Source organism: Juglans regia, chromosome 15 (assembly GCF_001411555.2).
Source record: "Juglans regia cultivar Chandler chromosome 15, Walnut 2.0, whole genome shotgun sequence".
Classification (NCBI taxonomy): Eukaryota; Viridiplantae; Streptophyta; class Magnoliopsida; order Fagales; family Juglandaceae; genus Juglans; species Juglans regia.
Genome location: NC_049915.1, coordinates 16,993,373 through 17,019,868, shown reverse-complemented (window position 1 = coordinate 17,019,868; position 26,496 = coordinate 16,993,373). Strand labels below are relative to the sequence as shown.

The following is a 26,496-nucleotide window of genomic DNA, read 5'->3' as shown; positions in this document are numbered from 1 at the left end:
TTGCTCCAGCTAGCTCAATTTTTTTTTTTTTTGTTTCTCTCTCTTTCAAAAGCTAGCTCACCTTTAATAGGCTTTGGGGTACAATTATTTTATTATTTTGGATTAAGTGAGAATAGGCTGTAGTTTTTAAATTTAATAAAAAAATGGAAAAAATGAGATTTTATTATTGGCATTTATGCAGACGCCGATAAAATGTATATTTAATTACAGGTATAAAACGTCAATAAATGTCCATTTTCCAGCCTTCGTATAAACGCTAGTAATATTAACGCCGCTAAGTCCTCTATACTTTACTAACGTCTATGTAAATGCCGTCAAATATATATTTAATTACCGGCGTGAAAATGAAACGTCAATAAATAACTCTTTTCTGGCATATCTATAAGCGTCTCTAATATAAATGCCACTAAATCCTCTCTACTTTAATGTCGTTTATGTAAACGCCGAGAAATATATATTAAATTACTGGCGTAAGAATAAAACGTAGATAAATATATATTTTTTCGGCATATCTTTAAGCGCCGCTAATATATATGCCGCTAAATCTTCTATATTTTACCAACGTTTATGCAAATGCCAGTAAATATATATTAAATTACTGGCGTAAAAATGAAACGTAGATAAATATATATTTTTCCGGCATATCTTTAAGCGCCGTTAATATATATGCCGCTAAATCTTCTATATTTTACCAACGTTTTTGCAAATGCCAGTAAATATATATTTAATTACTGGCGTGAAAATAAAACGTCGATAAAATATTATTGTTCCGGCATATCTATAACCGCCGGTAATCTAAACGCGGCCAAATCAACTCCAAGCTCGCGGCATTTTCACAAACGCCGGTAATGTATATTTAAATACCGGCGTATAGGTGTAGGCGCCGCTAATTAGCAATTAGCGGCGCATACACAATACGTCGGCAAATCACTATTTATACCGGCATTTACATAAACGTCATTATTAAAAATGCCGGCAAATTGCCCTTTTTTTGTAGGTACGTACGTACGTACGTACTGGTGATGGCACACATGAACATACTGTTGTTGAGGTGTGTACATGAATTGGCACCCAAAAGGCTAGAACCTCACTATCATTTTCTTGATAATTAATAATTTATGTACGCACAGCTTGATGCATTTGAATTAGCTAGTGTGAAAATAACTCCTCCAGTGCCTGTGATAGCATAAATGCTAACATATATAAGCTGAGAACTGCACCACAAGCTCAAGACACAAGATAAATGATAACATGAAATGAACATTGGAAGAAAGAAATTGAGGAAAAAACATTATTATGTATCAATTAATTAATGTATTGCATGCAGGTTACTACAAATTAAGCGCAAGAGGTTTGAGGAATCGAAATAGGGTGATCGATCAGAAGGAGAGAGTTGCTGATCCGGATGATGTGTATGGTTTCAAATTTACACAAAGCTATGTCACCTCATTTGTAGCCATAGTACTATAGTCTACTACACAGCACGAATCGTTGGAAATTCTTTGGTTAATTTAGTACTGATCAAGATCGAGAGAGATGTGACTTGTGAACTTTATACAAGAGCATATGGCTTAGCTTATTTATAGTTATCAGCAGTAGAATAATAAATAATTTCCCTATCTTTTATAAATCTTCATGAAGTGGCAAGAAATTTTCCAAATCCAATTCCATTAATTCAATACACAAAATTAGCCATCCAACACCTGTGTCAACTCTTGTTGTTGGAATAAATTAATTAAGCTCCCATCTTGATGTGTGATGATCTTAAGCTAAAACTAATTTTCTTAAATATTTTATATCAAATTTCAAAGAACCTATCCGAAATCAAGAAGTAAAATATGCTCTGCCAAGAATAATATTTCGGAATGATCAAAAAACATAAAGTAAGAAGAAACGCAAATTGAGAAGGCACGAGAAAGCATAAAGCTATTGATATTGAAGTGAGGCCCAAATTACAAGTAGTGCATGTTACCCACTATTCCATTGGGATAAAGCCATCCACTTTTAGCCGACAGAGCATGCAATTCATGCTATCACGCGTTTACCAAATGCATCCCACTCACGCTGATAATAAAATGGAAATTTCGAAGCAACTTCAGTCTTCAAGGCCGGGGATGGCCGGTGGTGTACACCACACGTGGAACCAACTCCAAGGAATAATAAATCCAAATTGCAACCATACAAAGTTGTTTAAAACCTGCACCCAAATTAAATCGTTCCGATATATATACGAAATTAAGATGGACAATGCTAGGGCATCGATAAAGGTGAACTTTAAATTATACAGATAGTGCAAATTGCACTTTTATTTTTTAATACATTTTTTAAACCCTTTTAAATATTTTGAAAAAAAAAATTATAAACATATTAAAAAATATTTTCTTAATCATTAAGTAGAAAAGCAGAGAATTGATAGCTTCTCTCGGTAGCTAGCAGCTTCTAATCTCAAGAGGAGAAGCATTTTCCAATTAAGAAATGTACCAAACTATATATGTATAAATTAACCAACCAAACTGTGATTCCTGTGTGTATTTATTACGAGAAATGATATTTACAATCATAAAATATATATGTAAGTGTCGCGCACTCCTTCTGAAAAAAGTGAATAAATATAAGATTCAAATAGAAAAAAAATTATTTTAATAGTGAACTTTACTCTTTTTAAAAAAAAACATGCGATGCTTACGTAACCGATAAGTATATCTACCACTACTCATTTATTAATGCCCTAAATTGTTTGCTTTGAGTTGGAAAGATACACTTACTGGAGATGCGCAATTTTCCTTGAAACTAGGGCAACTTAACCCGACCGGCCGATTAATCCAGCCAGGCCGATTACGCTAATAAAATAAATACAAACTGCATCGTTTTTATGCAACGACTGATCTAATCTTATAAAATATTATTATTAATAATCTATTCCCAGGCTCCTCTTGATCTTTTTGACGATCATTTCGAAATATTATTTTTTGCACGCTGTCTCAGAACAGAATTTTCTTCTTGGTTTCGCACGGGTTCGTTGACGTTTGAAATAAAATATTTAAAGGTGAAAATAGTACTGTAATTAAGACACAAATTTAGGATAGATTTGGTACTATGTGGAATATTGAGTACTCATATTCTCTTATTCCGGCTAAAGAAGTCATGTACTGCATGTACATTAATCCAATTCTTAATTTATTTGGTATGGTACATGATTTATTAATTGAGATCAGACTATAATTCCTTATAATTCAAATTAGCCCTTTTATTAATTTCTAGATTAATTCTATAAAATGGAATCATGGACTCCCACGGCCTCTTTAGAAGAGAATTTATAAAGAGGTAGGAATTGTATATATCCTTTTAACTGGTCGTTGAACGTCTATAAAAATAAAAGAAATATAAAAAACAAATCTCACACAATCTGAGAAATTTCACAACAAATAAAAGAAATATTAAAACCAAATCTCACACAATCTGAGAATTTTCTCATCTTCGGTCGAAATTAAAGTTACTTTTGTCTGTGAGTGAAATTTAGGTCCTATTGGAATATTGGATTTGAATGATTTTATATTTCATATTGTACTTCCGGTCGTTTTTGTACGTAATTCATTTTGTGTAACGAATGTGGATTTTTAAAATCTAATTATTTATAGTATTTTTTGTTATTACTTTATTTATTTTTTCTTCATTTACTTTCATTTTGAGGCGTTAAATTATTATTACTATTTTCTTCGTTTCTTTAGTTATGTGTTCTGCATTCACTTATGAAATCTGTATAAAAGAAAATAATTAATATTTTTTTATATGAATAGTGTAGACATGAGCAATATTTGACATGTTTCTCAAATGTGCAAAAGAGAGAGAGTATGAAATCTTAGAATTTTTGTACATGTTATACGAAAATATTTAATTTGGATCTATTTTTAATCATATGAAAATGATATGAATATATTCAGCACTTTATTTGATATGATATGCATATGAAAAACCTTTGGCATGACTTTCTATTTCTATTCTAATTTTAGTTTTGGTTCTAATATAATACTTTTGATTCTGTTATATAGTTGGTACCAATACTTCTGATATGATATGAGTGCACTCACTTTGAAAACAAATTGGTTTTTTTGGTGTTCTTTTCTGTGTGCACATTCGAAACTTCGAGAATGAATAATAGAAAGTTTCATATTCTGATACTGCCTAGTTTGGCCATCAGGGATAACACAACTCTACAACGAGGGTTAAATATGGTATATGATATGACATGGTGATACAAGAACATGATATGATAAGATGAAGATGTTCAGTCATATTATGTCAAAGGGTCTTTGAATATGAACAGTTGATTTTTGAGTATGAATAGTGTGAAATGTCACTCTGATAATCTGATAAAACATTTTTTGAGATATGCATATTGAAAATTAAAATGATTTGTTACTACATTTTGAAAAGGCTCATATTTACATACTAGTACATGTGATTTGCTTACTAAGTTATTAATAACTCATCCCCTTATCTTCACAATACTTTTCAAATGATGTTGATGGTTTGGTGGGGGATGAGAAATAGAAAAGTGAGCAAAGCTAACCGAGGATAGGAGAGTTGAGTACCTAAGGGTACCATTGCTAATAGAAGAGTTTCGTTTCATTATTTGGATTTCATTATGTTATTTGGTTTAGTGAGACTTATAGAAATTACCAGTTTATTATGTAGAAGTTATTTGGAAATTGGGGAAACGTTAATTTATGTTATTTGAGTTATTAAGCTGATGACCTTATGGAGAAAATTTGTGTACCTATTAAGTTGAAAAAGAGGAATTTATATTTTTATTGGAACTTTTGGAGATTATACGTGTATTGGGGACATGATTATAGAATGACAGGTGGTAATTCTCCTACCCTTTCGGGTACGGGGCGTTATATTTACGGTACCTCTCGTGTGCGCATTTCTAGAAACAGTACTTTGGCACTCTTGCAAATTTGCAGTACCCAAAACCAAGTTGGTTGTGAGACTCTTATTTTAGCTTCTTCTTACTGTTTGGCTATTCTTTGTTCATTTTCTTGATTCATTCCTTTTTCCGAAGAGAACAATGGTTTTCGTAGAGGTCATTCTTGGTGCATCCCTTGGTGCATGCCTTCAAGTACTATTTGACCGGTTAACGAAGCTCAAATTGCCGAACTTTGCCTGCCAAGAGGGAGTTCAAGAATGGTTGGAGGATTGGAAGGAAAAATTTTCACAAGTTCAGATGGCGTTTAAAGATGCACCTGAGGAACATTACACTAAAGAACTAGTGAAAGCATGGCTTACTGATTTCACACAATTGGCATACGACGTGGAAGATATTCTGGATGAGCTGTCCACGGAAGCTAATTCGCAGCGCATGTTGATTGACGAAAATCGGGCTGCAGGCACGAGTAAGGTACGGAATCTTGTCACTGCTTGTGTTACCGGTTTGTCTCCAAGTACTGGTGTTGATTTGAGGAGTGTGATGAGAAAAATGAAAGAGGACATCACTCCTCGATTAGATGAACTTATGGCACGAAAAGATAAACTGAACTTAGATAAAAATGTTGTTGGGACGGTAAACACAAGAACAAAGAAAACGCCTTCAACTTCTTTGGTGCGGAACACAGATCACATGTATGGCAGGGAGGAGGACGCAGAGGCTGTACTTAAATTATTGCTCAGTGATGCTGCTTCAACTGAAGTAAACGTGATTTCTATAATTGGTATGGTGGGTATAGGCAAGACAACACTCGCCAAGTATATATACAATGATAAAAAAGTGAAAAACTTTTTTAATCTGAAAGCATGGGTCTATGTTTCTAAAGATTTTGATGTTGAGGCGATTACAAAAACAATATTACTCCAGGCGCAACCTGAAATCAACTGTAACAACATGGATCTGAATCGGCTGCAACTCAAACTCAGAGAGGCAATACGTAGGAAGAGGTTTCTAATTGTTCTGGATGATGTTTGGAATCGTGACTCTTTTCAGTGGACTCTCCTGTGTGCTCCTTTCGAAGCAATGGCTCCAAGAAGCAGCATTATCATCACAACTCGTGATCAAGAAGTCTCGTCACGGATGACCGCCTTTAAAGTTAAACCTTACAGGTTAGGATCATTGTCAAATGATGCTTGTTTGTCTCTATTTGCCCAACATGCATTGCATTCAAGAGATTTTAGTGCACATCCGGAGCTTAAAGATATTAGTGAGAAAATTGTAAGAAACTTTTACTGCTTGCCTCTAGCGGTAAAAGCTGTCGGAAGCCTCTTACACAATAAGGAAGAAAGTAAGTGGGATTTAGTTTTAAACAGAAACCTATGGGATACATTGGAGGAAAGTGGAATTGCTTCAAGTCTTATGTCGATTTATCACCATCTCCCCTTACATTTAAAGAGGTGCTTCGCATACTGTTCTATATTCCCAAAAGACTATGAATTTGAGAAGACTCAGGTGGTTCTATTATGGATGGCAGAAGGTTTGATTCAACAAGAAGAGAACATCGAAATGGAAGATTTGGGTATGGAGTATTTTGACAATCTGGTTTCATGGTCACTTTTTCAACAGTCTAGCAAGGACAAATCAAGATTTCTAATGCATGAGATCGTCAATTATCTTGCTAAATTGGCAGCAGGAGATACATGCTTTAGAATGCAGGAGAGAGCTGAGGGAAATGAGCAAGATCAGGATAATTTTGAAAAGATCCGCCACATGTCTTACTTGGGTGGCGAATACGATAGTTTTGACATGTTTGAGGTATTTTCTAGACTCACTCATTTACGTACCTTCTTACCTCTTACTCCAGTCACTTGTTATCTGGATTTTCGTGTTCCTCTTCAATTGTACCCAAGATTACAAAGGCTAAGGGTTCTCTCTCTAAGGGGGTACGTCATAACTGGGCTATCTGATTCAATTGGTAAGTTAAAGCTTCTAAGGTACCTCGACCTTTCCAAAACTTCGATCAGAAGCATGCCCGAATCAATAACTGATCTCTACAACTTACAAACATTGTTGTTAGAGGATTGTTTTCATTTAGATAAATTGCCTTCGATGTTTGGGAACCTGGTCAACCTTCGCCACCTCAATATTCTAGGAGCAACTAAATTGGAAGGAATGCCTAGGCAAATAGGTCAATTAAAATTTCTCCAAACACTGTCTAATGTGGTTATTGGAGACGGTGGTTGCTTCGGAATAAAAGATCTAGCATCTTTGTCACATCTTCAAGGGACACTCCGCATTTCAAACTTGGAGAAAGTGACTGAACTCCAACATGCAAGGGACGCTGATTTAATAAATAAGACCAAAATTAGTGTTTTGTCGTTGGAATGGAGTGAAAGCATGAGGGATGGAACAAATGAGTTAAATGTACTCAACATGCTACAGCCTCACAACGGTTTGAAAGTGCTTACTATTAGCTGCTATGGTGGTACAGAATTTCCGAGTTGGTTAAAAAGTCCTTCCTTTCATGATATGGTGGTCTTGACAATTGAGAATTGTAAAGAGTGCGAGTCATTGCCACCAATCGGGCAATTACCAGCACTAAAAGTCCTTACCATCCGCGGCATGGCTAAAGTGATGAATGTTGGTCCTGAGTTTCGGGGGACTGGTTTCTCGCCTTTTAGATCGTTGGAGACTTTGCATTTCGAAAATATGAAAGAGTGGAAGGGCTGGAGTTCTTGTGAAGAATTCCCAAATTTATGTGAGCTTTCACTTAGAAGTTGTCCCAAGCTATCGGGATATATACCGAAACACCTTCCTTTGCTAAAGAAGGTTCAGATAGATGGTTGTGGGAAGTTACCGATCCTAGTTTCAAACTTTCCGGATCTCTGTGAACTAGAAGTCGAGGGATCAAAAGGAGTGGTGTGCAGAAGTATGGATGGCTTCAGCTCATCAGAACTCAAGTTTCTTTCTAAAAGTTTAAGATTCACATCTCAAATAGAAGGGTTTTCAATGCAGGGGCTCACCAATGCAGAAGATCTAACTATTTTTGCATGTGAGGAGTTAAAATGTTTGTGGTCTGTCGTTGAGGAACCATCGCCACATCTCCAATTTCTTCGTCTTCTGCACATTGATAACTGTCCCAAACTAGTTTCTTTGGTGTCGGAAGAAGTAGAAGCACGCCTCCAACCGGGTACGCCATCCATGCTCTCAGAAATCGTGATCAAGAATTGCATGGTCCTGAAATCCTTACCAAAGGCAATGATGTATAACAACAATTGTCTTCAGCTGATTCGAATTGTAAAATGTCATTCGCTAAAGCATATTGCAAGAGGCCAGCTACCACCAACTCTAGAGCGACTAGAGGTAAGTTACTGCCAGAATATGGAGATCATTTTGCTGGTGGATAGTGATACCAGCAGTTGCAGCAGCACCACATCTCAACTTGAGTACTTGAGAATCCAATACTGTCCCTCTCTCAAATCCTTGACATCATACAGAGAGTTACCTAGATCACTCAAACACCTCAATTTGTTTGGGTGTCCACAGCTGGAGTCAATTGCGAACAGGTTTCATTATAACTCGTTTCTTGAATGCATTGAAATCTCAGATTGTGAAAACCTTCAGTCCCTACCCACTGGCATCAACGCTCTCAGCACTCTACGTGATATTGATATTAGGAATTGTCCGAGTCTTCATTTGTCCTTGGACCGGGATTTGCTCCCTGCCAACCTGAGAGCACTTCATATATCTGACTGTGTGGAGGTGTCGGCCCTACCCGAAGCCATACACAACCTCACCTCCCTTGAAAAATTGACAATGCACCATTGTTCAGTAGTTCCTTTTCCGAGACCGAATCTTCTCACCAACCTAGCATCACTTACGATATCTCATGTCAGAAACAGTACTGATGCCTCTTTTGGGTGGGGGTTGGACAATCTTATCTCTCTTAATAAACTTGAAATTAGAAAACTTGAGCCGGTGTCCTTTTCAAAGATGATGTTTCCTGCCTCTCTAAAAATCCTCACCATCTCAGACTTTCCGAATCTGCAACATCTATCTTCCAAGGGCTTTTCAAAACTCGCCTCTCTTAAAGAACTGTATATCTCTGAGTGCAGAAAGTTAGAGTTCTTTCCAAAGGATGGCCTACCTCCCTCACTTCTGAAACTTTGTCTCACTAAGTGCGAAAAGCTACGGTCCTTTCCAAAAAAAGGGCTGCCTCTCTTACTGCAGGAACTTTACGTCTTTCAATGTCCCAAGCTGGCAAAACGTTGCAAGAAAGATCAAGGACGAGAAGGGAAAAAGATTGCTCACGTCCTTCGCGTTCAATTTCATACAAATCTCAATCGAAGGCCATCCGATCCCCTTTGAATCATGTGGATATTGAAGGCATCCAGTCCTTGCTATTTATTGCTCCAAGTCTGGTTGGTTTTGCCCAAAACAGATCCAATAATTTTTAGTCATCACACCCTTAGCATTAAGGGAAAAGATGAAGATAGTCTTGCTCGACTAGATATTGATGGTAATATTTGCTCTTCTTTTCTGGTTTGTTTCTTTGGGAAAAAGGGGGAATTATTATTACTCCTATGATTAACTGGTTACGTTTATCAGATCTCCTTTGCACCGAACTGCATGATAATGAACTGATCATGGAGCAAATGAACAAGAAGAGGTATGTTTTGTTGCTCATGCAACACCTTGTATAGTAGTAGTCTTTTAGATTAATTGTTGCTACTGGGGTCGGGAATCCAACTTTGGAGGAAGGCCGGATTAGTAATCTTGCTAATAAGATTTTTGCTTTTTTGCATAATAAATACTCTGTTTATTGTAATATTCCAAAAAACATAAACATAATTCAAGCTAAAAAATGAAGTATATGCGTCAAGAAAGGATTGAGAAAATTGAAAAAATTTTAAAAGCGATATTTTGTTATTACTAAAAACTTTTGGGGTTAACCTTCTAGCTAGGTTTTAAAAAAAATCAAAAATTATTTCTTCTTAATGATCTAAGAGGCTAAGGCTGTGTTTGGATTAGAGGTGGCAATATGTCATGACACGATTAGCATGAACCTAATACGAACACGACACGAAACTAGTAGACTTGGGTTTGATGTTAATGGGTTCGGGTTAAAACGAGTTGACCCATTCTGACACGATTTCTAAATGGATCAATAAAGGGTTCACATGAAATCAATCCATTTTGACCTTTTTAGAATTTATTTAAAAATTAAAATTTATTTTTGTTAAGTTGTAGTATTGGTATTTCTTAGTATGCTTATGTTTTTATTGTTTTATTGTTGGGACTGTAATTTTAGATCTATATTCATATTCATATTTGTTATTGTATGGTTTGTAATATTAGTGGTAGCCAGAAATTGAATCATGTGTAATTTTGATTTTTTAAAATAAGTTTCTAAGGGGTCAGTGTGTTATTTTATGGGTCTAGTTTCTTTTGAAACCCTGAATTCAGACAAGAAGTTGAGGATCCTTAATTTGTGTATGTGATCCCCATGGTTACCTGTACAATGAATGCTAATTGTTATTAATTGTTTGATGCTTGTAGATGGTTCAAAACACAGGTGCAAGTGCCATCTGAAAATTGCAATACGTGGAAGTACTACACTCACTGTCTTTGCCTGAAGTGATCATAACCTTGACTTCAAATTTGATACTCAGTTGTAAATACTGTGCCGAAAGGGAGCGTATGTTTATGCATTTATGCCTATTCTGATATTGGAGGTTGCCTATAGAGACTCGACAGATCAGACCTCTTTGTTCATGAAATAGACATCCATTTAGAACATTTCCTAAATATCCAGAGGTGTGCAACTCCAGTACTTAATTTACTCTGTTAATATTTGCCTATATTGTTTTGTTTTTCCTCTTTTTTATTTGAATGATTGCATTGCTTCGTTTTCTACCAAATGGTGCATTAATTACGAAAGAGTTTATAGCACTTTTATTGAAAATCAGCATTGGTGATTACTGGTTCTTTTTTTTTTTTTTTAATCTAGAAGTCAACATTTTTCTCAGTGCATATATGCATGTCACAAAGTGCAAGGTGTTACGACAAATATAAATATTAAAATCTAACTCAGTGCTTCCACCATCCAGTTAATTAGCTAGCTCCAAATAATATCATTATCATGCATACATATGATCCATTTCTGTTGGAAAATCTTGTTATTTTAAGTTTTAAAAGAGTACTGAAAACCCATGCTTCAGTCAAGAAATTAACATGACTTACTGATATTAATATTTCCATTAGAATAATGGAAACTAAATCTATCACAATGTAAAATTACCTGTGTGTATATAATCCAATGCTCGCATGTAATTTGCAAAATCCTTGATCACCTTCGGCTAATGATCCAGCCTTGAAAGTGTCATGTCCTATTCATGTTGCGCCCCGGCCAGGCCCATGCTTGTGTTTTGGCAGTAGTCATGACGCCGGGATCTAGAGTACTTGGATCACACACCCCTCGCTTATTGTGACAAGCGTATGCTCACATATTTAAATAATAGAAAATAAAAAGGTAGTTTTAAAAATTTAACTAATAGTACCAAAGAAATTTTAAATTCATCACAATCCAAATATCCAAAAGCCACAAGTCTTCAAACGATAGATAAAAGAATATTACAGTCATCCATAATTAGTCCAAAGCCAAAATAACACTTAAATAAATAGGGAAAATAATCTCAATCTTCACTCCTCCGACAGGGGCGAACCTCCATGCTCTTGCCCCAGATCATATACGTCATCTGTTTCAAAATCTACAGTTTCAAGGAGTGGAACCCCAGGTGGAATCACCACAATGAGATTTCGCAAAGTCTCAATAAGTGAAATAAGTCTAACCGTCAAATACATGTAGATGGATGGGCAAAGTTATGCATACAATTTACATAAGCAAGGAATTATAGTTAATGCAACACAAATTCACAAGTAGGACAGGCCAGTAGACCATGTGACTATCTCCCTTGACCAACTATCCACACATGTCTAGCCTCCACCAGTCAAGAGGCACTCAACGAACCCGAGACATTTATATCCTTTCAGTTCGATCATTCCACATGGTCCAAGACATTTATATCCTTTGGAACGATTTTAAGAATCATACACTAGACTCGAGACATTTATACCCTCTTAGTCCAATCATTTTACATGATCAGAGACATTTATACACTCTCAAACCATTTCAAGATACACACTGGACCTTAGCCATCTCTACCCTTCGAGTCCAATCATTTCACATGGCTCAAGACATTTATAACCTCTTGAACCATTTCAAGATACACATTGGATCCAAGACATTTATACCCTCTTAATTCCAATCATTTCACATGGCACAAGACATTTATACCCTCTAGAACCATTTCAACATATATACTAGACCTGAAACATTTATACCCTTTGAGTCTAATCATTTCACATGGCCCTAGATATTTATACCCTTTGAAACCATTTGCGTTGGTCTATTTGTAGTCAACCAAGGAAATTTCAAACATGCACACTTACGCCGACCACGACCTCTAACACTAGCCAACAACTCCACCACTTTTGGTGTCCCTTTGCGTGCACTGGTTCAGTCGCTGGACTCCGTAGACCGACGCACACTCGATCATCCAGATTTCTCGTCCGTGTTGTAAGTAACTCTCCAACGTGACCCTTGAATTCAAGATGTGAATTTATCACTAACATTGTTTGCAGTCTGGTTGTGTTGAGATGGGCCTTAGGCCCGACGAAGTTTTGGGAATGAAAATCGTAGTAGTGGTTGGAAGTGGGCCATGGGCCAAATGAACGATGAGATTACGCGTGTAGTTGGGTTCGTTAAACTGTGCACTTTGTGACTGTTGTGATGATGTATATTGTTTGATGCATGTTATGCCATGTCATCCAATATACTGTCTGCATGCATCTGCATATTTACCTTTATTAATATTTGTCTTGATTATTTAATTATGCTGTGTTCTGTCATGTTGCGTGATTTGAAAACTGGGTTTTTGTGTCTTGATAATATTTTGTAGGTGTGTGCGGATCACGGCTCCAAGCCGAGATGGGATACTATCTCGGTGGAGCTCCTTTAGTCACTTGGTAGCGTATAAAACTGAGTGATGTCCCTGAGCTGTCGTTGAGCGGCAGTTGGCTTGGCCAAGACGATAACGCTCTTGGTAGGACTCCATAGCCCCTCTACTGGCAGGAGCCAGGGTGTACGTATCACGGCCCCAATCATTTATTATGCATGCACCATGGTGTCCCCTATGGACCATGCGCACACCCTAACGAAAGGAGCCAGGGTGTGCGCATGGTCCATAGGGGACACCATGGTGCATGCATAATAAATGGTTGTGTTTGGGCCAAAGGGATTTTTAGCGTAAGTGTTTTGTTTAAATGTGTTATTTTGGGAAAGGGTGGAAAAATGGATTTTATGGTTTTATGCTTGTATGGTTGTCATACTATGTTGGTTGTATAGATGCATGACTTCATCTCTTGTTTGTTGTGTGTTGATTACTTACTGAGATTGTGAAATCTCATTGTGGTACTCCTACCTACGGTTCCGTTTCATGAGACCATAGACTTTGATGCAGTGGGAGAGTTTGAGCCAGAGGGGTGATTACAGAGCTTTCTATATTTCTCCCATATTTGTCGTGGGACTTATTATCGCTTTATTTATATTTTTCGTCAGATGACTGTATAACCTCCTGGAGGATAATTGCTTTTGTTTTTAAATTGCTAGTACTTAGCTTGACTACCATTTATTCCCTTCCGCTATGTTTATTATTGTCGCACACTTATTGCATTTCGCACACAGCAGCACTTGGTGATGGGGTGCATGATCCATGTGGCCATCATCCTGGTATCACAACGTCCACCAAGTCAAACATGGGAGTCGAGGGCACCACAAAGAATAAACCTACCGTATCTAAAACTCCAAATGTCACGAAAATCATTTCTTAATTACTAGAAATTCTAAAACCTCCAATATCATCAAAATCATTCTTAAAGTATGCATAACCTCTAAACCTCACACTTCCAAAAACTCAATCCATAAAGTTTGCAGAATCCCAGACCTTAAATTTCATCAAACTTCTTTTTAAACTATGCAAAATCTCTAACCTGTCTCTGATACTAACTGTAACACCCCGGTCTCAGAGGGGTTGGAGAGTTACTTCCTCTCAATTAAAATCATATCTCACAGTACATATATAGACTCCAAATTCTCAATGCATATAAGTTTTTTTTGTTTCAAACCAACAAAATATAAAGTCATCAGAACACAACAAAATTACTTAAGAAAATTCGCCAATACTTATAGAAACTCTCTATGCTTAATTTACTATGCTTAAATTATTTCACCCATGCTTCATACTCTTGATCCTTAGCTGAAATATTCAAATTATCTAAAAAATATTGTGGAGATAATGAGTAAATTATCAACAATTCAGTAAGCAGAGAATATATACTAGTATGTAAAAAATAGTATTTACAGAATTCATAATGTAGAACAAAATATTTAGTTTCAGAATGTAGAATTGGAACATGTTATCAAAATATCAAAGCGAAACCTTCAAAAACATTTTTATTCAAAAATCATTTGGCATATCATAAACTGAGACATTATCTTAATATCATATCAGAGCATCACATTGGGACAGATACCATGTTTAACCCTCGTGGTTGGGTTATAAACCACCATTATATCCGTGGCGGGGCCATATGCCACTATTATACCCATGGTAGGACTGTATACCACTATTATATCTGTGGCAGTGCCGTATACCATGTTTAACCTCTATGGTAGGGTTATAAATCACCATTATACCTATGGCAGGGCCGTATACCACTATTATACCCATGACAGGGCCGTATACCACTATTATAATCGTGGTAAGGGCTGTTACCATGTTCATCTCTCATAACATATTATATACTCCAACTTTCCCATAAAATAGAAATTTATTTCTTCAAACCAAATATATATGTTCCTTCACTCGAACACCAAATAAATACTTTAATGAAATAAATTAAAACTCCCCAAATTCTCGAAAATATCCATGACTCAAAGTACCAAAATAATATAAAATCATAAAGGTAATAAGTAAGACTTTCCAATAAAATACTTGTACCCCTTTGGCACTTATTCCTCTACAATCATTAAACCATGCTAACACTTTCTACTCTTGACTTCCAGCTGAAGCATCAAAATTATCTGAAAAATATTGTCGAGATAAGAGGTGAGTTATCAACAACTCAGTAAGCATAGTACATATACTAGTATGTAAACATGAGAATTTTCAGAATTCAAAATGCAGAACAAAATATTTACTTTTAGAATGTAGAATCAGAAACATTTACTTTCAGAATGAGACCTCATCTTCAAAAAACATTCTTATTCATTTTATCCTTTGGCATATCAAAATCTGAGACCTTATTTTCATCATCAGAGTATCACATTGGAATATATACCATGTTTAACCCCCTTAATAGGGTTATAAACCACAATTATAACCCGTAGAAGGGTCGTAAACACTATTATCACCCGTCATGGGGCCGTATACCATGTTTAATCTTATGGTAGGGTTATAAACCACCATTATAACCCTTGGAAAGGTCGTATGCCACTATATCACCCACAACTGGGCCGTATGTCACTATTATCACCCATGACTAGGCTGTATGCCACAATTATCACTCATGACTGGACCGTTTGTCACTATTATCACCCATGATTGGGCCTTATCGGAACAGAACTGAAACATCATAATGAGACTTTAATCATAATACAGCTTCAGAAAATCATGTCAATGTTTTCAGATGCCACAACACATCAAAACAAGTATTGAACAAATTCAGATCATTTCACGTCTTAAAAAAAAAACTGATTCAAAACAATTTCACGTCACATGCAAAAATTATCAAATTTTCATATTTGCTCCTTTTTCTCAGTTCAGAAAACAGAATGCACAACATTAGCTCATGTCTACACCAGTAATGACAAAAATACTCTTCTTTTTCACATGAATCTCATGAGTAATGCAAAACAAATAACTAATGTTATTTTCATATTTCTTTTCAAAAACATATCATGCACATTTTCATAAACCAATCTCAGATCATTTTCTTTTATACAAAGTCTTGCATAGGAACTTTGCTTACCTGGACTTTTAACTTTTTTTAGAATTTTCTCACGACAAACCAAATGAGTATGAATCGTCACCTATAAAATACCCGTAGCTTACGTAAATCTCCAATTTATCGAGTACTTTGTAATAAAAACATGAGATATTAAGAAAAATCTATATCTTCCTAAAACCTGAAATCCTCAAACTCTAAAGTATCGCAACTCTAATACTTTGATCTCTACATAATTATTTCTCTTAAAATTTATGATCAACCCTAAGATCACATAAACTCTGTAAATTTCATACGCGTATTTTGATCCTAAAAACTTACAATGCTAAAATGACATATTTTTCCGAAATGTTTAAGATTCTCTTAACGCTCAAATATCATTACTTCCCAATTTTCAATGATATCCATTTAATTCCTCCTACTAATACATTAATTGTAAAATATGATTTTTGTACTAATATAAAGTGAGAATAGGTTGTTATGAACCTCACAGATTGTATAAACTGAATGACAATAAAAAATAGAGAAAACTACAAATAGAGAAAGAGATGATAGAAATGCTACTCATTCATATGCTTTGGGGTATTCGAGGTTCCCAGAACTACAAGTTTCAATAGATTTTCCAGAATATCCTTTTACACCCCCAACTCCCTACATATAAAAGATTCTACGTAAAGCTAGATAGAGGCCATGAGCCTTGAGTTCAAACTAACAACAACTATATATGGTATAAGTAACTGCGCTTAACTAACATAATGTTGGCCCATATAAGGGATTCAATATAAAGCCAATGAGCCCAAGTCTTTATTACTCCAACCTAAAGCCCACAATGGGTTTGGTGTGGTCCTATTGATGTATTAGCATATAACAAACTCTCCCTACAAAGCACCTTGCCCACAAGGTGCGAATGTGAGTCTTCATGATATTAGAGTACCAAAGTTTTCCAGCCCATAAGAATTGCTCCAATGTGTATAGCTTTTGTGGAATTATGTTTGGAAGAACATCTTGTATATGTAATGAAGAACCTGGACTAATAGAAGCAGCCTCATTTGATTCTCCTCCCATTGATGGCAATAGTTCATATTGAATTGTGTGCCCACAAGGGGTATAAACCAATAGGTTCTCCAAAGCATTGCATTTCATATGAGCAGGTAACAGATCGTGATTGTAATGAGTAAAACATATGTCTTATATCACAGCTGATAACATGCCACGTTGGAGCTTGTAAAGGTGCATATAAGAAGAGCCCGAATCAGGTGGTAGAGTGAATGATCGATTATGTAAGGAAGACGGCATTATCCGAAAAATGTTTATATTTTTCCCATGTATTGAAGCAGCAACTAAAAGTGTCCCAGTAGGGTCAAAACACACAGCATAAATTGGACTAATATGGGCCCTAAACTGTGATACAACAACTCTGGAACCAAAATCTTTGACAATAACCATTCCAGCATTATCTGTTTCTGCCATATGTGATGCAATCCGACCAACTTTCCAACTCGAGTTTGATGATACAGGAGAATTAGACCCATCACCCAAATTGATTAATCCAGCAGCTAATTGCTTACTAGATTCCATGGCATAACGAGCCACTCGACTTCCACTTCCAGGTGATGTTGATGGGCTAACCCCTTGAGGAGTAAGACTTTGTGGACTGAGGCGGCCTGCGTTTGACAACAGTGAGTTGTTGAAGGCATAAGCCAACCACCTGGGGTCTATAGCCATAGGTCCATAGCTAATGTTAACTCCCCCCATTCGTTGGCTTCCCCATTGAGGGACAGGATAGGTAAGGGCACTGAATTTATTCTCAAGCGTGAGTGCGTCGAACTGTATATCTGTGTTGCAAGGCCCACAGCCACTAATTGAGGACTGCATCTAACCATGTACATAGTCGATCTGAATCTCAGGACAAGAACGTAAATGTGAGACCTTAGTGAGTAAAACCGAACAACATTAGGAGAGATGGCTCCTATTTCTAGTTCGTTAAAGCCATCCCTGACCAACCCATCTCTTGCACTTTGCATCAAACCAGAGCTCTTTGATTCATCACATGCAACAACCAATAGTAAAGGATGCAATGGTATGAATCCTTCACGACCCTCTGATTTTACAGGGAGGGACTGCATTTGAAAAAATGTAACAGGGTCATCTCGCTTCAAAACAAGTTTATGGAGGTTAGAGACACCTTCAACATCAAGGACTTGAAGACCATTGGAATAACCGAGCAGTAGAACACGTTTAAAGGTAGAGAGACCAATTTCTAATCTGTCAAAGCCAGCCCATAATACAATGTGTATTATGAGGCTTTCAAGGGCTTGCAGTATGCACAAATAACCAAAATATGGGGAAATGAGCCTGCTGGGTTGTTGTTGTTGCACTGTGACCTCGCATGTTTCATCAAACACCTCATGTGCCACATCTCCTTTAGTTAATGCTTCTGCCATCAAAGACACTGCCAATGTTAGAGCCCAAGATTCTATGATGGTGATGAGGTGCACATTCCCACTAGCAAACTCGACATTCTCCACAAAGCCATCTTCATCAGTTTGAGACTTATTGTGGCACCTTTGACCCCTATGTGTGATTTGGTAGAAGTCGTGACACTGGGATGATGACTACACGGATCACGCACGCCATTGCCAAGTGCTCGGAGTGTGTGCAACATGCTATAAGTGTGCAGTTATAAATATCGCAGCTGAAAAATGAAAGAGGCATTCATATATACTAAGTACCAGAAAAATTTCATATAGCACAACAGCAAATGTCCTCCAAGAGGATTATATAGTCATCCGACAGATAAATAAATAAAAGAAGAAAAACATAACATGGGGGAAGCAAACCCCATATCGCCAAAGCAACCATAACATCAGCAAGTCACGCCTCCGCCTTAGCCGATCCCTCATGGTCATACTCATCCTCTGTGTCAAAGTTTATGGTTGCATAAGACAAAACCGTAGGTGGAAACACTATAGTGAGATTATGAAATCTCAACAAGTAAGCAACCAACAATATCCAAGAGATTAAAACATATTAATTCAACCAACACGTCCACATCCATACAATAAAACATATACGAACAATTCCACCCCCTTTTTCCCAAAAAGACACATTTAATTACTCATGCCAAAAAAACCCCATTGGCCCAGATTTAACCATTTATTTCATACCACGGGTAACGTCCGTGCATGTGACTTTGTACCTAGCGAGTCCCAAGAAACTCTTAATCTCATGCACCGATGAAGGATGTGGCCATGCTAAAAAAGCTTCTACTTTACTGGTATCTATCGCTACACCATCCCAGGATATGACATGTCTAAAAAATTTAACTTCTTCCAACCAGAACTCACACTTACTGAGCTTCACATACAGCTGATGCTCTCTCAACTTTCCCAGAACCAATCTGAGGTGACAAGCATGCTCCTCCAATTCTCGAGAATAGACCAAGATGTCATCAACGAAGACTACCACAAACGAATCCAGATACAGTCAAAACACTCTATTCATCATGTCCATGAATGTTGCCAGGGCATTGGCTTGTCCAAAAGGCATCACTTTCAACTCGAAATGCACATACCTTGACCTAAAAGCAGTCTTGGGTACATCTTTATCTCTTATTCTCAACTGATAATACCCTAACCTCAAATCAATCTTCGAGAAGGTAGTTGCACCTTGGAGTTGATCAAATAAATCATCAATTCGGGACAGTGGATACTTATTCTTGATGGTCACCTTGTTGAGTTCTCGATAATCAATACACATTCTGAGGGTGCCACATTTCTTCTTAACGAACAACACTGGTGCTCCCCAAGGTGAAGAACTGGGCTTTATGAACCCCTTATCTACCAACTCTTGCAACTGATTTTTCAACTCTTTCAACTCAGCTAGTGCCATACAGTAAGGTCCCTTGTGCACTGGAGCTGCTCCAAGTTCCAAGTCGATAGTGAACTCCAAGTCCCGAATAGGAGGTAAACCAGGAAGATCATTCGCGAACACATCAGGGAACTCCTCCACAACTGGGATATCCGCTATAGACTTCTTCACAAATGGTGCAGGCACCACTTGAACTAGAAAGGCATTTGTTCCACTTGCTAGGTCCTTCTTCGCTTGAGTGGCAGATATGACTGCAGCTCTCGTCTTTAGCTTGCTTCCCACAAACTCCAAATAATCCCCTCCAGGGAGTTGAACACTAACTACCCGACTCCGATATTTGATGCTTGCAAAATGTTGATACAACCAATCCATACCCAAAATAATGTTGAATCCGAGTAGCTTAAATTCTATTAGATCCGCATTAAGTGTCCTTCCACTAAAGTCCAAAGGACATCCTAAGGCAACTTTTGAACACCACACAATCTTTCCATTGGGTAATGCCACTATCATAGACTGTGGTAAGAGTTTTGTAACTAGGTTGCACATCCGTGCGAAAGTGGCAGATACAAATGACTGGGATGCTCCTGAATCAAACAAGGTACAATCATAAAATTCATACAATTGAAATTTACCTATTGAGATCAAAACTACAAAATGAATCCATAAATCAAACCACAATGCACAAATTCCAAAAGATTGAATTAGATCCAAACCTGTTATAACTCCTGCATCCTGGGTCTGGAGCTTCATCATCAACCTCGCCAAGGGTTACCGCATACACCCTAGCTTGGACTGTTTGTCTCTGGTTGTTCCTACCATCATGACGACCACCTCGATTTCCTTGAGCCAGGATAGGGCAATTGCGAGCAAGGTGTCCCCTTTGACCGCACCTAAAACACTGAGTCTCAGCCAGATGGCACTTGACTTCATGAGACCTGTTGCATCTACTACAGAGAGGAGCTCGTCTTCCTATGCTGTAATGTCCTGATCCTATATTTTTAGGGATAAATTACGGATAATTTTATTAAACTCAATAAATGAGTTAAAGCCCATAAAAGAACATATCGGATAGAATATATCGGATAAAAGCATGGAACATGGCTTTGAGCGTTGATGATCGTCTTCAATGTATTGGGATCCTGACAATTTCTTGTTGTGATTGTTGTGACGAAGGTAAGTATGAAGACCAAAACCATGTACTTTTCGAAGGTGAGTTTGCAACGAAAATATGGCATTATTATGAAGCTACATTTGGTCTTCCTCTTGGTCTTAGTTGGAGGGAGACGGTAACAATTTGGTTTCGACGTGCGGCCTCAGACTCTCAAGTAGGGCTCATAGTGGGGCTTCTACCTTCTATTATTGCTTGGCACCTTTGGTGTAGAAGGTGTACTGCACGCATGGAGGGTAGTATTCAGTCTATTAGAAGTTGGATAGGTTTAGTAAGTCTAGATATGAAAAAGGTTAGTAAATGTTCTAGGCATGACTCACAGATTTTACAGATATTGAATATTTCGGCGTTGGTTCCCGATAGGAAGTATTTAAAGCTAGTTGCTTGGCAAAAGCCAACTCAAGGGTGGTTTAAGTTGAATACAGACGGTAGTAGTCTTGGTAACCTAGGTTCTTCATGGGTGGGTGGTATTATTAGAAATGATCGAGATCATTTGGTTCATGCCTTTAATTCTTATATTGGATTCAGTTCAAATAATAGAGCTGAATTGTTAGCTATTTTGCAGGGTCTCAAAGCCTGTAAGGATCTGGGGATTAATTTTGTGGAAATTGAATTAGATTCTCAAGTGGTAATCTGAAATTGAATTAGATTCTCAAGTGGTAATCTCATGGTGGAATAGGCAGAGGTGTGGGGTGTGGTACTTGGAAGATTTTTGGGAAGATACTCTAGCCCTTATGGATTCTAAGGTGTGTATAGTTAGACATGTTTATAGGGAGGGAAATAAAGTTGCTGATTGGTTGGCTCGGAGTGGTGTGACTGGTCTTAACTCTGAATGGAGATTTCTCAAGGATGTGTCTAGGTTGCTTCGAGGATTAATCCATTTGGATATACTCGGTTTGCCTTCTTTGTGTTGCTGTTAGCGTCATTTTCATGCGGCGTTTGTCCTTAGGTTGGATTGGTAAGATTTTATGATTTTATGTTTTTGAGTTAACGTTGTTTGTGGTTTCTTTTACAGGAATGGTTTTCTTTGTAGTATTTTAGTACGTCTTGTCTTGATATATTTTTTTCTTTTGGTTAGAGGCTCCTAGTACTTTTGACACCTAGTTTACGAACTTTCTTGCTTATCTTGTAAATGAGGTGCCGGTCTGTAACCACGATTTTTCTCTTCCATAAGTGAGGATTTATTAATAAAATTTGGGACGAGGTCATTCATGGACAGGTGAACCTTGGCTCTTCTAAAAAATAAAGAAATAAAAAAAAGGCTCCATTATTTTTTTTACTCCAAGTTTTTGAGTGTTAGACTCCAAACATTATTAGCATTCTAGATTCCTCTTCATAATAAAATTCCTCACTATTTTCCTCTATAAATTCCATGACATGAATGTCTCTCCCTTTCCTTTCTCTAGGGTAAACATCATCACCTCTATATATACACATGTATTTCTCTCATGCGCAGTGCATATAGAAACTGCCCAACCCACGTCCATCTTCCACAAACTGCACTGTGAGCCATCTCACGTCTGTGCAACAATACCATGTTTGCTCCCTAACAACTTGAAGACCACGCTGCAACCATAGCTCTTCTCTCCACCATGAAACCACCAGATGCAACAAACCACCGAGAGACCACGTACACGAGCCAACGTGAAACAGCCAGCCCACTACCCAGCCAAATAGAAACCATCGATATACAAGAAGCTGCAACTTCCTCCCGCAAACCACTACCACCTTCTAAGCCTCCTCCATTTTCGGTTCGTCCCTCGAAACAAAGTCCCACATGTGCCGAGTTCTACATGGTAGATCTCCTTCCCAAACAGCCATGTTTTCCACGCCTCTTCCCTCAGCCACTGCGCAAAGCCAAACAGAAGCCAATGGCCACACATTTGCCACCCTGCACCAAGAACAACCGTCGCCCAGCCATTTAAAATCACCAACGGAAAACACTCTGTTTTGCTTCACCAAAAACAGAGAAGTTCCAGAACTTGAACCCGCCACCTCCACATCTCGGGAGAGCCACCCCGACAACACCACCTGCATAAAAAAATCAGTCGGGCACCTTACACCATTCCCTCAACCTTAAACCATTGACGGATCACGTAGAGCCCATTGTAAGCGACGGATGCCAAGCTCGATCTCCTCTGTAAGTGATCTCTCTTTCTCTTTGTGATGAAGCGCAGTACGCCCCTCCCTTGTGTGATCAACATAGTAAGTCCCGTGGCTTCAATATATAAGTTGGAGTATTACGTGTTACTTACGTAGTATACTGTATAGGTAATATAGACTTATTATTAATGGACGGACAGATTTATGTGTTGAGCGTAAAGGGATATATATGTATGTGTGTGTGTGTGTGTGTGTATGCATATTGATTTAAAAGAGTTACACACTAAAGGTTAGACTATATTAGGAAAATTGACCAAGCGTCGGAAAATTTGAGTGGGACATATAAACTCTAGATATACAAAATTGATGTCAATATCATGAAGTCAATGTGATTTTAGAGTTACGAAGGATCAAGATTTATGGAAATATAGGTTGAATTAGAAATTCAAGTTTTGATTACAAGGTGCGTGTTTAAATAGAAATTGATGTAAGCTATGTGCCTATCTTATAAGAAATCAGTCGTGCCCCGAAAATATTGAATTTACACTACGAGGTAAGTAGCATAATCATATCCTTACACATATGTACAGTAAACTGCTTGTCTTTTATAAAAATATTATATGCCCTCCATTGGAAGCCCCTTTTTACATACCCAAGACATGATAAAATTATGAAAATCTATGATTTTACATGAAGAATTATGCATTAAATTATTTATGAAAATTCATGATTTTATGAAAGGAGTTATGCATCAAAAGATTTATGAAAGTCACGATTTTATGTGAGAGTTATGCATTAAAATAATTTATAAAAGCCTTGCATGATGTTATGTGAAGGTTTATATTTATGAAAAATCCTAATTTTATGAGAGGAAACATGTATCACGACATTTATGAAAGAATGCGATTTCATTTGAAATCTATGACATGATATGACAAGTATGCATGCGATTTCTTTTGAAATCTATTATATGACGAGTATGCAAGTATGATTATGATAAAGTATGAATGATAAGATATGTAACAACCTATGTTATGATAAGAAGACGGTACCTATAGTATGGGCATATTGCATTGCCAGGTCATGCATGCTGGTAGTGCACTCAGTATGTCTTTCTTATGTATGGATTCCATAACTCGCGCCCACGGGCGGAATCAGAATCTAACCCTAACTCACGGGTGTCAACAGTGGGTAACGACCTATGATAAGTGAATTATAAGTTCATGATCACGTTATTTACGTATGTATTTTATGAGTATGCACTTTTTTAAGAAACCTTATGTTTCTTATGTTTACTAAATGATGTGTTGCTTATTGAGTATTTGACTCTTTTTTTTATATATTTTTATGTTTTTAAACAACCCCAGGTGATGAAATTTATGAGGATGAGACTGCATGACAGAACTTGACCCTGGGAGGCGAGGCAGAGGCCTAAACAGATTATGTTATGATTATTTTTATAGTTTAAGGTTAAATAAATTATTTTGATAGGCACATGAGACTTTCGTATTTTTTTTAAATAAGTGCTTCCGCAGACTCTATAATGGATTTTAAGTATTTATTAAATTTCATTCTATTTACAGAATCTTTCGGATCTGGCACGTTGTAAAAAAGAAAGGTTTTTAAGTTCAAGTTTAGTAGCACACTGGCTCCCCGAAAATTCTAAAATGTTTTTATTGGGGAGCGGGGTGTTAACGCCCTAGCCATGGCATAGTTTTTGTCACCACGAGGCAATTCTTCCTCAAGCTCAGGATGCAGCATTCTTGATCGTACCATCTTTATGCCAAAACACATCTTTTAAACCCAATATTTCATTCAAGCAAACAAATTAAAATGCAAGAAAATTTCTAGTACCGCACCTAGGTATCGTGTGGTTTTACCCAAAGCCTAACCGTTCTGATACCATTTGTGGCGCCCTCAACTCCCGTGTGTGATTTGGTGGAAGTCATGACACTGGGATGATGACCATACAGACCGCACAACCCCATCGCCAAGTGCTCAGAGTGTGTGCAACAAGCAATAAGTGTGCAGTTATAATTATCGCAGTAGAAAAATGAAAGAGACATTCATACTAAGTACCCGAAAAATTTCATACAGCACAACAACAAATGTCCTCCAAGAGGATTATACAGTCATCCGATAGATAAATAAATAAAAGAAGAAAAACATAACATGGGGGAAGCAAACCCCATATCACGAAAGCAACCATAACATCAGCAAGTCATGCCTCCATTGGAGCCGGTCCCTCAGGGTCATACTCATCCTCTGAGTCAAAGTCTACGGTTCCATAAGATAGAACCGTAGGTGGAAACACCATAGTGAGATTATGAAATCTCACCAAGTAAGCAACCAAACAATATCCAAGAGATTAAAACATATTAATTCAACCAACACGTCCACATCCATACAATAAAACATAGATGAACAATTCCACCCCTTTGTCCCAAAAAGACACATTTAATTACTCACGCCAAAAAAACCCAATTGGCCCAAATTTAACCATTTTTTTTATTAAGCATGTGCCATGGTGTACCCTATGGACCATCCACACAACCTGGCTCTCATCGTCACACCATAGGTAACATCTGTGCATGTGACTCTGTAACAAACAATGCCCAGCTCCGCTCCCGGCGTGTACATGACCAAGCATCCTCCAGCCCTGCCAGCAAAGGGCCACGGAGTGGGCATAAGAGCGTTACCGTCTCGTCTGAGCCTGTTGTCGCTCGGTGACAACCTAGGGGACGTCACATCAGTTTATTATGCTTTTGAGTGACCAGAGAACCTCCACCAAGATAATGCCCATTCTCGACTTGAGGTCGTGATACGCACACACCCACACATTATAACCAACACATATAGACCCAAAATCTAATTCATACAACATGGCATTACATAACACATTTATATAAACAATTTGAATAGTAATAACATAGAATGCACAGATGCATGATAAGCAGTATATTGGATGACATGGCAGATCACTCAACAGACATATACATAAACTACAGAAATCTCAATCTTCCAGTTTCACAATTCACAATCACAACTACACTCGTTTTCCCATCCTCCGTTTCTGACCCAAGGCCCAAATCAACCTTAATTACAATTTAATTTCCCAACACTCCACTGGACCCAAGGCCCAACTCAACCAATCAGACTGTAGAAAAGTGTTAGTGTAAAAATATTATTTTAATCTCAAAGCGGTCACATCGGAAGAATACTTACAATGCGGTCGGATAAATTTCTGGAAGATCGTGGGTAAGGTCAACGAGTCCTATGTAACATCAAGGGTGTGCGTCAC

The 26,496-nt window shown here is 37.4% G+C and overlaps 2 protein-coding genes across 2 annotated transcripts; both read left to right on the top strand.

The window, feature by feature from the left end:
- The first annotated feature begins 5,071 nt into the window (after positions 1 to 5,071).
- On the top strand, positions 5,072 to 6,267 carry LOC109020047 (putative disease resistance protein RGA3). Its single transcript, XM_035685814.1, has 2 exons — positions 5,072 to 6,096; positions 6,234 to 6,267. Exons 1-2 carry the CDS (start codon positions 5,072 to 5,074, stop codon positions 6,265 to 6,267), a joined length of 1,059 nt encoding a protein of 352 aa, XP_035541707.1.
- Positions 6,268 to 6,327: 60 nt separating this feature from the next.
- Positions 6,328 to 10,780, top strand: LOC109020069 (putative disease resistance protein At3g14460). The gene is made up of 3 exons (XM_019002475.2): positions 6,328 to 9,446; positions 9,536 to 9,596; positions 10,487 to 10,780. Exon 1 carries the CDS (start codon positions 6,347 to 6,349, stop codon positions 9,293 to 9,295), a length of 2,949 nt encoding a protein of 982 aa, XP_018858020.2. The 5' UTR covers positions 6,328 to 6,346; the 3' UTR covers positions 9,296 to 9,446; positions 9,536 to 9,596; positions 10,487 to 10,780.
- The last annotated feature ends 15,716 nt before the right edge of the window (positions 10,781 to 26,496 follow it).